An 18150-nucleotide genomic window follows, 5' to 3' on the forward strand; every position below is an offset into this window, starting at 1 on the left:
ACTTGATTTTTTTTATTGTTTTAAGTCATCGTTTTTTCTACTTTTGAATATAGTTTTGTATTTATACTGTTTGTTAACTGTATTATTTTAGTTAATTTTATAGCAAATTCTATAACGATTATATTCACAATATCAATTTTTAATTTTACCGACAAAATATTTTTCTTATTATCATATCGTTAAACTTTGCCTATAGTATTTTCATTTGACTTATTTTGTATTTTATTCAAATATTTAGTTTACTTTAAATTGATTTTTATTTGTGGCTTCTCATTTTTATTTCAATAAATTTCTATATTTTTTTTCCATTTAACATCTATTGAATTTTTCAATTTTTCACTTATTTTGCATACGATTTGAATAATTTTCTCTTTAAATTTGCCTAACGAAGTCCTCACAATAAATCCGGATGAATTTCTCGAACAACTGTTTTAGACTTTGGGTTTAGCTTTGGCTACTAAAAATTCTCGACATGCCGCCGGCGGCTGAGACAAAAATTAGCAACCTTAACACTGAGCGGCTTACAACGGACCACACACGTTCTGGACACACATACACACACTCACACACAAATGCCACCAACACACATGCAGCTCATTAAAGCGGCACTAAATTCCAAGCACGTGCGGCAGGAAACGGGACCGACAGCGAAAACAACAACAATGAGAACGGCACCAAGACCAGGACCGGGACTGAGACCGGGACCGGGACCGGGACCGGGACCGGGAACGACAACGGAACGTAGTTAGCAGCTCATAAAACAATGCAAAGAATAAAACAGCAGAACAAAGGGGGAAGAATGGGTGGGACTAGTTGAGGGGGGGAAAAATGTATGGGAGAATAAAGACAGGCAGAAAATATATGCAATGCATTCTCGTAAAATTATTGTAGCACGCGCTTATCCTGCGAATTTTCTCTTTTCCATTTTTCTCTTTCTACTTTTCCACAACCTTTCCTACTCGTATCACACAGACCAATCGCCTGCCTATGGGCACGTCATCGAGGACATCCGGCCATTCCTTGGCATACTGGCTGGTATTGTGGGCAGCATATTTCTGGTGGCAGTCATCATAGTCGTCGTGGTGCGTGTGCGCGGCTCGTCGGGACGCGATCGCAATAATTACTCGCATCCGGGCAACGGGGGCAGCAGCACAGCCAACGGCAACGGTAACCTCGGCATCCTTGGCAGCAACAACAATGGCAGCTTGGGCATTGGCACACTGGCGCACAATGGGGGCCAATCAGTGCAGGATATGCATCGCATTGGCCGGGAGACGTGTCACGTGACTAGCAGCCTGGATAGCATTGATAAGAATCCGGACATAATACCACAAGGTGAGCTATCGTATTCTATTTTACTGCTGCCCTTGACAACTGAAAACTGGCTGGTTCCCAAGTAACTGCTGTGCACTATTTTTCAGATGGACATGATGTGGACGATGAGTGGACAACAAAGGGCCACAATCGTGCCTATGCTACGGCTGCGTTGGCCGAACAGAATGCCGTGATTACCTCCAGCACCTACGATCACATTATCCCCACGTATGCGGTAGTCGATAAAAAGTCTGGCCCGCCCACAGCCCATGGCCAGTATATACAATATAATACGCTTATACCCGTTAGCAAAATGGGCGCTTATGCCAATCAACAGCAGCAACACCAGCAGCAGCAGCAGCAACAGCAGCAACAGAAGGTGAGTTATGCCCGACTGAGCCCTAATCCGCACTTAGCCGGCAGTCAAACATTTAACCTTTTACAATATGGTCGCGTTGGCAGGCATCTTAATTTATAGCCGGGACAGGTGGCCAACTAGTGGCCACAAATGGACCCACCGAAACTACACGAATTATACGAGTATCCCCATCCAAATGTAGACTCGTCGTGTGCCACCACGTTGTTGTTGTTCTTGTTGTTTTGTGCATATTTTGGGTTAAGTGGTTTTTATGGCCAGCAAACAGTTCATTATTTAAACCACAATTGATGGGCGCCTGGATACAGCTTTCCGCTCAGCCAGACAAGCTGATACAAGACACAAGGTTTATTTTCGCTGCAATCAAATAATTGCAGCTTTGCTGTAATCTGTCAACAAAAAGCAGATAAAAGAATATATTTGAATACTTTTCTCATATTTTTTATATATTTTTAAAACGTCTATGCTCTGCTCTTGATGTTCATCTGATTGTCGTCGAAACTAGAGACATGAAATATGATATATATATCGCCGGAGAAAGTGTTTGAAAAATCAGCTAGGCGGCTCATGCCCTCTTATCCAGTACCAGTATGGATAATCGTTGCATTATTAATTTACCGCGTAATATTCTCTACATTTCTTACCATTTTATGCTGTCCACACCATATTATTGTACCTCAAACAGAGTGTCCTGTAGTAAATTGCATCCGACAACAAAAGTTTTCCCATCCCGGGTGCTAAATTATCTAAAATGTATTGAAACACGCATTTAATGAATTTCCACAAAGCTCTTTAAAAACGAGGTTGAAGCCCGAATGGTCAACCAACGAATTGTATACAATTCTTTTCCACTTATTTTGTATACTTTCGTGTGGAATATTCTAATACCCGTCCCGAATACGGTTATCTTATACCTATATGTAATACGTCTTTTAATTAAATTAATAGTATTTTCTTGTTTGGATTTATAGCTAGTTACGAAACCAACCGTGTACCAAAAATAATAGCACATCATTTAAAAATCGACAACCTAAATTCATACTAAATCTTTAGCGGCTTCTATGCAATTTCATGGGCAACACCTACAACAAGAATATATTTTATCGTTTGGCTAAAATGCAAGAGAAAATCCGCCCCAAAACACTCGCAGACAAAATCGGTGAAGGTCGCGCAGATAAATAGAAAGCAACGAACTGGGGCGTGGCTGGTGTAGCTGCAGCAAAACCAACATAATTTGAAAATCATTTAAGTAGAAATTTGCTGTGTATGTGTGTGTGTGTAAGTGTGTATGCCACGCCCACCAGCAGCAACAAGGACAAGCAGCAAAACGCCCAGCGAGCAGCAGCCGCAGCAGCTGTAGCAATATAAATTTCCCATTTGCGAATTTAATAAAAATAAGTTGCAGGCGGACAAGCGTCCAGACGAGCAGCAGCATTGCTAAGGAGCAAAGCCGGCAAAGGATGCGCGCCTTTTTCATCCAACTGTGTGTACGTGTGTGTGTGTGTGTGTATGTGTGTGTGTATGAGTGAGTGTGTGTGTGTTTATTTGCTTGTGTATATGAATGTTGTTGCTTTTGTTGTTGTTAGCCTGCAAACTCAAAATGCAATAAACGGCAAGTGTGCGCTGTGCTCGACTCGGGGCTGCAGATGCTAACTGAAAGTGGCTGCAGGACTGAGTTGATGGGGGGCGGGATGGAGAGCCAGCTATTGGGGGCACACAGCCAGACACATTACAAACAGGCGTTGCATGTGAGCATTTTGCAACGGCAGCGGGCGTGGGCGTGGGCGTGGAAATAGCAAATACAACAGAAAAACAAATAAAAACCCAACCAGCTTTTTAAGACGTTTCAACAAAAAATTGGTAAGGTGTGAAAAACAGAGCTCAGAAATGATTCTCGGGAATTTCTGACAGATTTTAAGGATGATATATAATTTTTAGAAACAAACGGCAACGGTCAACAACACCTTGTTGATTTATGGCTGGTAATTGAAGTCAGACATTTTTACAATTGGAAATTCTCTGCTGAACGGTGGAATGAGTTTTTGTAATAAAGCTTTCCATTTAAGTTCTAAATAATATTTTAATCGTTATTTATTACTAATATTATGTATTAACTAAAGTAACAGTATCACTGACTTCTAAGTTTACCAAATGCAGCTAGAACTCGTTAAGCTATTATTCGGACAACCTTTATTATAAGAAAAAGTCTGCAATCGATTTCTGTCATACATAGCATGTATCACAAAAGAAATGATTGATCGAATTCTAAATGGAGGTCAATAAGACCAAGTAAACATTTTATTGAAGTTATATTATTTAAATTATAACGAAATTTTTCAATCGATAGCTACTATGGATAACTCCTTTTAGAAAACTAATGATTGATCCTATACTTAACATAGTTCCATTAGAAAAGCATCATTTGTAATTGTTTTGGCAAATAATATTTGTTATCCATTCTATAAGTTGCAAAGTGTTGAGTGATAGCATCCTTAATAATTACAAATTACTTAAGCGTTTAAATAAACTTATTCTAATTAATTCTAATTCCCACATTTATCGAGCTTCTGCTTAGCTCATAAGATGTTATCGGTAACATATGTGATGACGATTCCAATCCTCAACAGACATCAATTAGTAAAATACCTAAATCAATACGTTTCGATAAATGAAAATTGTTATATCTTATCGCACTCCCGGCATCGATAACTGTTATCAATATTTTTATCATTAGTGATTGCTCCTATTATAAGAAGTTAATCAGTTAAATGTCCAAATGTACAATTTTAATTACTTTAAAATGCTCATATACTATCGAGCTTGTGTGCGCTGGCACTTGCAGCTTAAATAGTGCTCGGCTCCTGCTTATCCTCACCCTGGCAAACTTTACACTTGACAATTATGCAACTGCCGGGCAAACTGAAAGCGATTGACTAAACATATTCATACTCTCATCACTCTTTCTCACTCTCTCTTTCTCTCTCTCTCTCTCTCTCTGATTTTCCTGCACAGACTGAGCTCAGCTATAGCGAGCTGGCTGCCCCACTGGTGGGCAACGCCGTCGGCGTTGGCAGTGTCCAACGCTTGACGCCCTATTGCAGCGCCACCTTGGGACGACCCAGGCAGACGGAGCTGAAGCGTGCCGAGCCGAACATCTACTCGCAGGTAAATGTTATGATGGATGATGAAATTTTGGCGGACTTACAGGCGGCCACGGCGTCGGGCAGCAGCTACGTGGCTGGCGCTGTGGTCGATAATGTGGGCGGGTCTGGCGGTCTCTACATGCAGGGCTATGCGACGCGTGTCTGAAGCGCAAGTGTCACATTTTTGTTTTTGTTTAGTTCAATGCATTGTTAATTTATTATTATTTTCTTTTTTGTATTATGCCTTAATAAATTTGAAAAACTTTGTTTGTTATTGCATTTACGTGATGTGTTGCGCTTTATTTATGGCAGCCTCAGCTTACCACACATAACTCATTACAGCTGCCACAAGATTTTTAATTACTTCTCAAGAGCTGGTGCAAAATCAATTGCTGGCACCACATTCTGAAACCAGACTAACAAACACACACAGTTACTTCCAGTTTCAGCTGGCAAATCAATAAACTGACAGCTGGCACCAAAAAGTATGCAATGCATTCCACACAAATGTTTGTCTTCCATTGACGAAAAATATGCTCGAAATTACGCATACGCCGGGTAACAGGAATAGAATTGAAGACAATTTGATGCAGCTGCAAAATGTTTGATATATGTACATATATTTTTGAGTGCGATTCACTCTATGTGTGTGTGTGTGTGTGTGTGTGCGAAACTAAATCAAGCCGGTGCAGAACTTCGCACTGAATATGCATTTATCACCCAACAAGACGTATACGTAATGCGTATACTAGGCGAACAGAGAAGGCAACGAAATCTAGTTACGGCATATTGAAGTCTGAATACGCTTACAAAAAGAACATTACGTTAGCAAATTGATCGATAAAATAAAAATAGATAGAATACATTCAAGTAAAAATACATTTTAAGAAAATAAAACACAATTTTCAGAAACAACAATTCCATTATCAGAAAAAAGAAGCCATATTGATTCATTAAAAAAAAATACACAATAAACTGTGTTCCCCAAATATTCATGCTAGTTTTCAATAATTATATCAGAAAATAAACTATTTCGACTGACGGAAACTATTTTGCTGTGAACACACAAATTACAACTTTACTTGAAGTGAGTCGGTGTGACTACTCCACCTGGCATGTAGGTTGGCTTCAAATTTAGACAAGTTTATGTACCGATTTTGCTGGCCAGTGAGTGGTGCCTGCTCCTGTTGGTGCTTTGTCTATGGCCTGCTTTGATTTCAACAATTATTGTAATGACTTGAGTTATGTTCATGTTGTGTCCTGTGGCATTTGCAGGGCAGGCTGCTTTCAAAATGCACTTAAGCTCAATTTTGTATGTGTGCTTGTGTGTGTGTGGAATATTTTCAATGTGCGCACTGCAAACAACTTTTATGGGGAACAACACAGCAACTACAAGCTCAACTACAGAAACAACAAACACATTGAATGGCAGCAGCAAGGGAGCAGTCGAGGCCAAACCATTCACCTAATGACATTGTATGGCTTTATTGTCATTTATCGAAAAGTTGTACACGACACATTTCTCTGACCGGCAGGCGAAATGTTTGCCGTCGATTTTAGCTCTCTGTTTTATTTTTATGGCAATTATTTTAATTCGATTATATATGTATGTGCTTTGTACAGCTTCAGCTACAGCTTTTGTTGTTATTTTTGTTGTTCTACTTGTTGTAGCTGTTGATGTTGTTTGTTTTAAAAGTTTTCAAACTGCGCTTTGCGGCAGAGTTTTTACAATGTGTGTGTCGGCCCATTGGGGTCTTAACTGGTTGGTAGAAGGGGCGACGAAACAAATAATTTAATCTGCTTTGACTTTCGTATTGAACAAAAACAAATATTTATGACAGCGAAATTGCATTTTAATGTTTTCGCATGATAAATCAATTTAGAAACGTAAACTTTCAAAACGCAAGTTGGGCCGTTTTTTTTATTCTAAGTGAATTTTTAGATAATCTGAAACTTTTGTAAATGTACATTAAATTTTTATCAAATCATAAAAATATGCAAATATTTTCGTAAACCGTTAAATTCGATTTAGCTTAACTTGTATAACTAAAATAAAGAAACCTGCAGGCCACAGTTTATAAAAAACACAACAAAAATTTGCAAAATATAGGCTCTATTTGGTTTTTATATTTATAATTATATAACATATTGCAGGTAAACACAATTACACGTCTAAGAAATTTGTGAAGTTTTTTCAAAAGATTTGTGACAAAATGTGCAATGCATAAGGCATTCACAGCTGCAAAAAGATATTTATAAGCAACTATCGGTTGCAAATTTAGTACGATATTTAGTTTTTGACAATACCTTGACAGAGCCTGTCTTATACGAGGCTTAGAAAAATCGCATGAACGCCAAAAAGGTTGGTTGCTGCGTGCGTGTTTATGACTGTTTTTTCATTTTTTATGTGGACTTAAATAAAAGCTACGTGAGCCATCGTTACAAATATGGAAGCACATGCTTTACTTTATTTATCTTTCATCTACAAAAGTCTGAGTTTTAGACTGCGATCTATGCTTTGCGATTTGAATTTATTTTACGTTGAAAATTAATTTCATTAAAAGCACGTTGGGCATTAGGGCAATAGCATAAATTCTGACCATACATGTGTTTACTGGCACAAACACATATGCACATTCGCACGTGGATAAGCGTTAATATGCCACGCACAAACATTTGGCTAACTAACACTAACACTCACGCTCACACTTACACTGGCAAATCCTCCCACAGCGGGCTATTATTGTAGCCAGCAAATGGGAAACGAACGCCAAACGCAGCAATGATAACTAGAAACAACAATAACAAATACCAACATCAACAACAATCACAATAACAAAAACAAAAGAGCCTGGCACGGTGACGGCGGTGCCAACCATGTGGCACGGGGCAGCCACACATGCGTACACAAGGCACCGCCAGGTGTACATACATAATGTACATGCATACATATATTAATTTGAGTGCGTAAGTAAACAGAACAGGACCACTGTAATTAACGGCCCACACACGGACAACGAGGGTTACTCAGTAAATATTTATAAACCTACAAGTTTAAATAATTGTGAGCTAAAGAGTTTTACGGGGTGATTTTAATGTTAAGTTTAATTGATTATATGAAAATTATTACAAATAGTTTCCTTTTAACTATTTTCAAAATGAATTATATTTTTTTGAAATATTGATTATGCCGCTGTGCTATATTAAAAACAAATACGAAACTCACGCATATTCTCTCTCTCTCTCTCTTTCTCTTTCGCTCATTTATGCTCTTTAACCGACATACATATAGATCGATCTGGCACACCATCCTATGTATTCAACGAGTCCCATGTTTGGAACGAACAGCACCATCACCGGTGTCACCATGTCACATCCATCACAATTGGCCACCTTTTCGCCCACGCCACCGCCACCCATTTTTGCGCACAGCGTAGTCGCTACTGGAGATGGGCTGCTGCAGCCGGTGACGTGCATGGGTCTGGTTGCCACATCCTCAGCAGCAGCGCCCGGCAATGGGCCCGTCGTTCAGCAGCAGGCAACGGCCAACGGCGCTGGCGGAAACGGAAGCATCGTTGGCGTCGGCGTTGGCATGAGCCTTTATGGTAGCGATGTGGTAAGTATCTGTTTGATGTAGTTCTAGTCCCGGCTGGGCAGCTGCTGGGCAGCGACTCCTGGCTGCTTGTTGATAGCAGCCAGTCAAGGAAGTCGCTTAATGTCCAAAACGTTGAAAGCATCAATATGCAAAGTGGGTTTTTGGGGGTTGCAAACATTTATCTTGGGCACGCCCAGCCCCATGCCCAAAAATCTTTTGTTCCTTTTCATAAATTGGAGCCACTGGGGCAGAAAATGGATTTTTGCGGTTGGTCTGATAACTGCTCAGGGGATTGCTTAGTAATATGCGCTGTGTGCCGCCTACCCAACCTGAGACGTTAAGAAAAAAAGCACAGCAACAACAATATGAGCAACTAAATGTGGTGTTTCTTAATTAGGCTATTCAAATGTGAATTTGCTCCTACATTCTTAAACTCAAACCGTTGTTGCCACGTTCTCCTGCTCGTAATTATTCCTATCCTTAACGGCATAGATCTTGGAGGCCTAAAAATTTTCCGATGCTTCGGTTCACGGCTTAAGGCAATATACCGGCCTATGGTTCGGTTTGTAAGGCTAGATTTCCACATTTGTGAGCCCAGGCTTAGGTTCGAGCCATTGCGTTTACGAAATTAACATATTTTTATTATTATATATTTAAATATGTTATAGGTTTCGATTTTACTCATTATGCATATACCGGGTTAGGATGGAGTTAAAGGTAGATAACAAATTGGAATTCGTGCTCGATTCAAATCTGCCTCACAGCCTTGTTTTCTGGTCAGAATTGCGACACTTTAGAGTTCTCACTTAATTGGCTAAGCGAAATGTAGTTTATCGCATTAAGTCATGTCTTTTCGAATACCAAGTTTCAACTTGACTGCTTTAACTTTTGCGAGGACCACTTGATCCTTGACAGCTTAAAATTTAAGCCCGAATTTAACGGGAAAAGTTCAAAGCGGTAAATGACCTCAGAGAGTGCACAAAAATGACAGCCGCAGTAAATGTAATACAAAAAGCAGGAGAATAGCTGCCGCCTGCTCTCGCTCATGTCTTATCCTTTTTAGTCTCGCTGTCTCTCTCACGCTCATTGTCCCTGGCTTTTGCTCTATAAATATGCCATTATATGTACACTTGGCGTCGCGCATTGCATTCGTCCTAGCGACTGCTGCAGGCGCAGGCATTGCTGCCATTGCATTGTCTGGGCTTCTTGCTGAATTTCGTATCACACGAACTTGGTATGTCTGTCTCTGTCATTCATATAAACAGCATAGCTGACTTTTTTGCAACAGTTTCACGCTAAAGGACACTGCGGTGTGGCAACTTTTGACTCTAATGATTGCAATTATTATAGCCCGCAAAAAAGGACCAACAACAGCAACGGAATTTACAATGCAATTTTTTTCAACCATTGCCTTTTCCTTTCTGCTGAGTGAGTTGTTGTTGTCTATGTGTGTGTGTGTCCCGGGAGTTTTTGAAAAATGCAGACCAAAAGGCAGCGAGGCGCGCAAATGCCAACCAAAAACAGGACCAAAACCAGAACAACGAGCACGTGGGTTTGGGTCTAGGACTGCGACTGGATCTGGGATCTGAATGTGTCTGTTGCGGTGTTGCCTGGGGAGCTGGCGACCAACAAATGGTTGGATTTGGCACAGCGGTACGCTGAACGAAACCAAATAGCACGCATACGCCCAGTTATCCCGGTCTACCCTGCTACTTTTCGCGCAGTGCACGACCTATGCGACGAATGCGGAGAATGTGAATTCTTAATAGCTGCGGGTACTCAAATAATGCGCGCCTCGTTAATTTTAAAGCATAGCTCTTTACGTTTATTTATGTTTTCGACCAAGACCCACGCCACTTTGCTATCTGTTACTTCCTTTTTTCCCTGTTTTTATTGCTTTCCACTTTCCATTGTGTCTGGATTAGTCATTTCAAAAATATAATAACAATACTCTATGAAAAATAGCGCATAATCTAAGCAATGTGATATTATAGATATTATTTACTGATGCTTAGGTTTAGTAGTCATAAAAAATATTACGATTATTCATAACACTTTTACTTTCCACTCATTTTTATGCTAGGCCAAGCCGCAACTTTTAAAGACCGTGCCAGAGGAGATGCATCATCAATTGAACGGCGACGAGATGCTCATTAGCCAGGATCGCAATCATGGAACGGGTACGCGATTTTGACGTTAAATCAACGCTGAGCAGCAGATGATCTAAGCTAGATACAAATCAAATCAAAAAGTGAAGATGTGCAATGATGGCAGTATAGGAGGAGCACTTAGTAAAAATAAACTGACTATAAGTTATGTGATGTGCGTGGAAAAAGTTAGAGTCTGCAATCAAACTGCCGGTAAAGCATTTAGTGTGGGAGTGGATTGAATTTTGAGCGATTGGATAGCACTTTTTAATGCAGCAAAAAAAAAAAAAGAAAAATAAAACAAAAAAAAAGCGCCAAATAATGTAAATTAAATATTATAACAATAAATATGCATGTAAAATGTTAGGGTTATGCGAGCAAAAAGCCATACTCAAAGAGGAAAGGAAACACAGAAAAAACTTAACAAATTCCATTAGGTTTAAGCGCCCGTGTAAAAATTGAATATTAACATTTAGAGAAAAAACATAAAAATGTATTATAATTAACTTAGATGTACGATGTGAACACTGAATTGTTAATATATTTTTAAATAACAGCTTTAAGCGCCAGAATCTAGACAACTTTTAGCTAAGTGAAAACAAATTCATGATTGTTATTAGTTTATGTTGAGGAGTAAGCAAAACCCCCAGAGACATTTAAAATTTAGCTTGTTCTTACGACATAAATACAATTTATTACACATACATACACAATAAATCAAATTCATCTAGTCCTAAGGCCCATTTAGCATAGCAGAAAATGTAATTAAAGACAATTTGTTTTCATACTCGTCTAACGTCTAACAAAAGGCATAAAGAATTTAAAAGCAAGCTAAATTAAGTGAACTTAATAATAAATGGTTAACTTAACAGAAAATAATTCAATTTAGCAACGCAACGTTTGCATTTATACGTAAAAAAAAAATGAAGGAAAAACCAATCTTGGTAGCAGAAAGAAAATTAAACATTTAAAAAAGAAAACTCAACTCTAACTAATAACTTTAAAAAAAAAAAAAAACAAACACTAACAATAAATGAGAAATAACTAATTAATTGATTTAATTTTAAGAAACTGCATGTAAAATATTTAACTGAAAAACTAAAACAAAACCCTTGAGAAAAATGTATTTAGAATTAAGCTGAAATTTATAAAATTAAAAATAGTTAATAAATTAAATTTAATAAAATGTATTATTAATAACTATCTTTGGAATTTAATTGCATTCTGCAATCCGTTTTTTGTGTCCAACTCTTTTTTGGGGTCAGTGGCCAGCTCTCAACGCAGCAGCCGATGGTAAACATTTCGGAGCAGCATCAGCAAAATGCTGCAATTTGATGTAACCAACCATTTTGCTAACTGTGGGCGGTGGCAACACTGGCCCAATGGGCGTGGCTGTCCCACTGCTCATTGGGTGTGTCATGTGTTTGGCGTGTGCCTTGTAGCAAACGCCAAATATTGACAAGGCGCGTGCACAAACACACGGAAACGGAAGTCAAGCTGAGAGCCACGACCACAACAGCAACGAGAACAACTGCAACAATGAGAACAAGTACAACGACAACGACAACGTTGCCGATACATCGTTCAAAAATTGTCAGCCATGTAAATTTTGTATGCGAAAGCACTTAACACCATTTTCGCTTAAGCAGTGCAAACAGACATGGACTCAACTAAACAGAGGGATAATGATAGTGTCTGGCAGGCAACCAGGCAAGCAGGCAGGTGGACAGGTTGAGTTTCCTGGCCGCACAGTCGAGGCTGGCCCAGATCACAGACATCATTTATGGCTGGGCCTACACGGAAAGCAAATTATGCAAATTTTGACCGCAGCGTCGATGACTTGTAAATTTTGACGGCGCAGCTTGACTGATATCTGTGTAGATTTGAAGATATGCCAAAAGGTAAGTATAACACAGGAATACCTAAACACACAGGCACACAAACACACAGAGTCAAGACAGATGCAAATATTTGGCACGCTGTGAATACCTGCACTTACGCCTCAAAAGGCAGCAGGTAACAGCATCAAATTAATTTTGGGCACATGTCAAAAAGCAAAACCACAGAGAGGATGTAACAGCCATAGGCAGGGGCCCAGGCCCAGACACAGGCTTGGAATGTAACACGCCAAATAGACATCAATTAATCAAAATTCGCAACATAAATTATAAATTAAAACGCTGCTTATGCTGCTGCTGCTTCATCTCGCTGTTGTTAATGCTGTTGCTATTGTTATAATTGTTGTCGGCCAGCCGCCACAGGGGTCATCAATCAAGCGGCAATTAATCGAGCCAAATGTTGAGTATAAGGGTTCCGTCTATTTAAATTAATATTTGTATAAAACCTGACGCGCTCCAAGCGTACCTGACTATACACAAATAGCCTTTTAATTGTTTTACAAATCATAAATAAATATTTATGGCAGCATTGTTCAAACTAGAACAAAACAATTTCCATGCCTATTTTTATAGTCAGTAGGGAATTTGCAATAACTTTTGTAAAGAAGGACATACTGAACGAAAGTTAAAGTGTAACAGTTTTTATTATAAATTAAAAACATTTTTCTTACGGCTCACATTAGAATAGTAATTTTATGCTAAATATTTTCATAAATATTAAATTTTTGTTATTATAATAATAACATTTAAGGTTGATATTACTCTGCTTTTGAATTCGGAACACGCGGTTTTCTTCGTTTTTTTTTTTAAGCCCGAACGTAATATTTTAAGTTTCTTGGAATTTTTTATATTTTCTTTCAAAATAAAAGTCGTGAATAATGTATCAAGTTAAGGAACTCTTGAATAACAAATAAGAGCTTAGACTTCTCTCAAAATCGAACCGCTTTAAACTCACAAAAGCAATACCCTCGTGCAATTTAACAGAGTTTTCCTTTTCCGAATTATCTCGATCAACTGTCGCAGAAAAATATCGAAAGATAAGGTCATGAACTTCTTCGTATTCAGACTTTTCTCCACCAGCACTTCCCATTCTACTTCATATGCACACTTACACATCCCTAATTAAAACTTGTTCAATTATTTTTATTTTTAAATGGTATTTGCAAAAATGTACGCGCAAAGACATTAAAAATAAAATGCAGTCTTCACTGAATTTCGAGCCCACTCAGAAAATGTGACTCCCATACCCGTCAAATGCATTACTCTACCCATGTTGCAGTTAGTTCAAGACGAGCTTCCGTTAGACAAGTGCATTTTTGGATTTTAGCGACCACCATTTGGAGCAGTTGCATCTTTGGACTTGATTGTTATTAGCCGAATTTGGCTCTCTCGCTCATTCTTTTGTATCTCTGTGCTGCTTCTGCTGCATCTAACGATGATAAATGGCAAACAGAGTTCGTTTGCAATTTGTAATTGGTTAGAGCGAAGTTTTCATGTATTTATGCAACATTTGCTTTTAATTGATTGTTAAAAATGACAAACGACTTTCGGTCTTGCGCGCTGCCCGTGTGATTTATGCGGCGCTCGAGCTAATAAAACGGCTTCAAAGTGTGTGGAAATTAAATAAACGCCATGCAATTAAGCGCATTTTTTTTATTATTTTTTTGTTGGCGCTCGCACACTTAAGCCGCCATTAATGCACGTCTGTCTGTGCCACGGTCCGATTGTCTGCCTGTCTGTCAGCCATTTTGTGCAGCGCACTGCAGCTGGCTGATTTATAAGCCGACACTTGCAACAGAAACGACAAGGACAACGACAACGACCGCGACGTGCGACGTGCGACCAGTCCGAGCTGACCACCGAAATTTTCTTACCACTGATTTATTTACATTTAAGCAATTTCATCGCCGCGACCATTGGGTGACCGAGCGGCAGAGGGCAGGCTGGCTCGCCCGGAAATGCACAGCATTGCAACCGGAAATTGGCAAGCAGTTGAGCAACAAAAGGGCGCATCTCGCTTCCCCCTCACTATGTCTTGCCATCTGCCTGCAAGAGAAGATTAATGCCGCCGCTTTTATTGTTCGGCCAGTTTGGTCACTCGCTGGCCATTTTGTACAATTTATTGTAAATAAAAATGACAGAGCCACGAAAATAAAACAAAAACACACAAAGAAATGGGAGCTTCAAAAGTACACGGCACTTAAGCACTGAGGTATCCAACGGCAACTTGAGTTGATTAAAAAGCGTCTCAGTTCTACACTTATGAGGAATTCCTTTCTTAAAAAATGTGAAGTACATCTCTTGCTTGGATAACCTTTAAGTAGTGTCTGGTCTTATTATAATTTTACAGAAGTATCTTACTTAAGCAAAATTGACTTTAAGTGGATTTATGATAATTTGTACTTAATTTTTACTTGATTCCTGGCGAAACAAGGATTTCCTATTATTATTTCACTATTCGCTAACATAAGTAATTGAAGAAGTAATTGATTTAAATAGGGATTGTTAAACTACGTTTCATTTTTACAAGTTCAAATACTTATATTGTTATAAATTTTCTGATTTTAAAGCAAATAGAACATAAAAGATTAATCTTTTAATTAAAATAATATACTTATTGGTATTAAAGCCACATTCTTATCAAGAAAAGTTTGCAGGCTATTTAGAACCAACATCAAACTAAATTTCCATTTGATTTTATATCGTGGCTTATATGACACAAAATAAACGCACCTTCCTTTAAATGTCTGCAAATAATATATATAGAAATATTTAGTCAAAATAATCAAACTTCTTATTATTGGTGTACCAGTTAGCTTATATAATCTAAAGGCAGGTATGCTCTGTTTAAAAACATACCAGTCACCATCTTTATTGAATTGTCTAGCAACCACAAAACCATTTTAGAGGCTGACATTGGTTCGCACCGCAAAACTAAATTGGCAGACAAATAAACACAGGCAGCCGCAAGGCTACAAATAATGTGCAGCAAATCTACGCAAATTTCAGGCAAACAAATCCGTTTAATACAACACACAAGTACACACACGCACGGATACGGGGGCATGGGCCATACATTTAGGCGACGACACCTTTGTGACACACGCAGCAGGCAGCTAACAACATTTGAAGGTTAAATAAATTGCCGAGCGACGCTGCCGGGAGGCAAACATATGCCCAGCGCCGGCAGCCATAAATATTTGGGATACCGAAGCAAACAACAAAAAAAAGGGTTAAATAAGGACGAGCACATGTACACGGAGAGACAGAGGCAATGTGAGGCACATTTGCATAGAAAGTACCTGGCGGTGCACATTTCCTGTCTTTTAGCTCCGGTCCCGCTTTCCGGTTAATATGGCGGCGTCAAAACAACATTTAACATGAACCGAACCCGTGCGCACGCCGCCAACCGGAAGTGAATATAACACGCACTACGTATACGTAATACGCATAAAATTTGAAAAGCGACGCACAGCATTACAGCTGGGGAGTCCTTATTCGGGCCTGTGCTCATATGCCCCGCAGTTTACAAATTATTTTTTTAGTACTTTATTCAATGCGCATTAGGCGCGCACTCGGCTTCGGATTTGGGATCGGTCTCTCTGCTTGCGCGGATTTAAATCGTAAATAAATCGTAAAAATGCGACCGAATGTGAATGAGCTTACCTTAGGGTTTTCACATCGCAGCAGCTGAGATTGACCGTGCTCTCTGCACGTGTCCAAAAGAAAACAACTAACTAATGTCGGCCTTTTAATTTATGTTGAATTTTTTACGGGCACAGTTCACACTGTTTTTGGGTGCGATGATTAGGTTCCCAAAGTGTTAGCTATTTATAAAAAAAAAAAGGAAGCGTCGAACGCACGTGTGCGTTGATACGAGATGCGTGTCCCGAAAAAAGAGCTGAGAGATATTAAGGTATACAAAGAGTAATGTTTGTACTGTTGACTTGTTTTATGCGCTTAAAGATTAAATGCGAAATTGCCAATATTGAAACGTTAATGGTGAACTAAGCTGAACAAAACACATTCTTTAACTCAACATGTGTAAGACTTGTAATATTTAAAACTGTTATTATACATTGCACTTGGATTTTGCTGACAAGAGATATCGAGACTGACAAGAGATATATGACCGAGTAAGACCAAGTAATATCAAGTAAAATTTCACTCTAACTAAGTTTAATGGCTTTCAATGTTCGCAACAATCGTATTGTATTCGGAATACAGCAGTTTATTTAAAATTGCCTATTTGCCTCTGCCTATAACATAAATAAACTAAAAATAAAAATATTCTTTTAAATTCTTGTATATTATACATTTGGTAAATAATTAATGAAATGCATGCTCATGAATTTTAATGTATGTAATAATTATATTCGTATATTATTGCCTATCTTTACACTTGCTCAAATATGTTAGGTCACTATGTTTATTAATTTATTGTTTCGCTTGATGTTTTTAGGAATTATACCAGTTAAAATGTCGATTTAGAACAAATAATTGTAATGAGTATTATTGTAATGAGTAAATAGTTGTCATTACTTCTGGAACCTTGCATCACGTAAAGAAAGTAACTTGGCCAAATTAGGAATACTGAGAATAAATATGATTTTGGTTTGGCCCGGTGCAGGATCATGGAAGAGTGGGCTTATGCACTTCAACAGTATTGTTTTTTAAATCTTTTGTTAGTAATATTGCAACCTCCAGCCCGTCTTTCTCTCCCTAACTCCTCCTAACACCAGTATGCGATTTCAAAAGAGTATAGTAATTTCTATGAACCAAGTTACCCGAGGGAGCCACAGCTAAGAAATCCTGCGCGTACTCTGATCTGAGTAAGCCGACCATCCGCTCCTTAACGAATGTCGTACGTTCTTCTTTACAAGACTCTAAATGTGTAACAAGGTAGAGTACAAGGATTAGATTCTTTCGAATTTCAGCAGCGAAAAGCAGCAAAGTTTAAAAATAGTAAGAACGTCTCCAGGACCATAATTAGACAGACGGGTAGCTCATTGGACTGCCCAATGCCAATAAAGTCCTTTACATTTTGAAGAACTATATAGTATTTGCAATATGCTGTTTACAATGCTGCCAGGCAATAAACATGTTCTTATTAGTGCAATTTTCGCTGAGGGTCATTCAGCACTTATTGAATGATATTCAGATGAAAAACTAAGTTATGCAATATAATAATTTTATGGTACCCTAGGGTAAGTTGATGAACTGATGCTGGAACCTAATTAGTGGCTATTGTTAATTGTTATTAGCGTGTGTTATATAAAATGTAAATTAGCTTACATGTTTGTCTTGTCATTATTAAAACTCAACTGACGGTTGACCGCATAGCCAGTCTGTCAATTGGCTAATTTAATGCATAAAATTCATTTAACATTTTGTAAATTCATTATTTTGTATTTTGATTGAATGTTTGTAACTGGCTAGTGAAGCAATGCCTGTCGCAGCCAAAGCCACAGCTATTCACTGACTGATTGCTTGTAAATAAATGCAAATTGCATTTATTTTTACCTATTTTTTGTTGTGATGGTAAACTAATAAGCATAATTTTTGTTGGCATAACTGATATTAAATAGCACATTAAACAGGAAGCAGAGTGCAAATACGAGCCAAAGTGCCGGGTGGTTATATATGTAATTTTGTTTATTAAAAGTACTTCATAGAT

At 38.5% G+C, this 18150-nt stretch overlaps 1 protein-coding gene across 5 annotated transcripts in view; it reads left to right on the top strand.

Moving 5' to 3' along the window:
• Nucleotides 1-10865, top strand: part of LOC115757909 (nephrin) — a 73093-nt gene extending 62228 nt beyond the window's left edge. For 4 of the 5 annotated variants that reach the window (XM_030698359.1, XM_030698362.1, XM_030698361.1 and 1 more), the window contains 5 exons: nt 973-1335; nt 1422-1693; nt 4703-4855; nt 8126-8449; nt 10512-10865. In XM_030698359.1, the coding sequence (XP_030554219.1) occupies nt 973-1335; nt 1422-1693; nt 4703-4855; nt 8126-8449; nt 10512-10622 (1223 nt within the window). In that variant the 3' untranslated portion in view covers nt 10623-10865. Of the gene's footprint in view, nt 1-972; nt 1336-1421; nt 1694-4702; nt 4994-8125; nt 8450-10511 lie in introns of all 5 variants that reach the window. The other variant, XM_030698364.1, reaches the window with a different exon arrangement.
• Nucleotides 10866-18150: the final 7285 nt, after the last annotated feature.

The sequence above is a fragment of the Drosophila novamexicana genome, unplaced genomic scaffold, assembly GCF_003285875.2.
Source record: "Drosophila novamexicana strain 15010-1031.04,08,12 unplaced genomic scaffold, DnovRS2.1 tig00000121-arrow-pilon, whole genome shotgun sequence".
NCBI lineage: Eukaryota > Metazoa > Arthropoda > Insecta > Diptera > Drosophilidae > Drosophila > Drosophila novamexicana.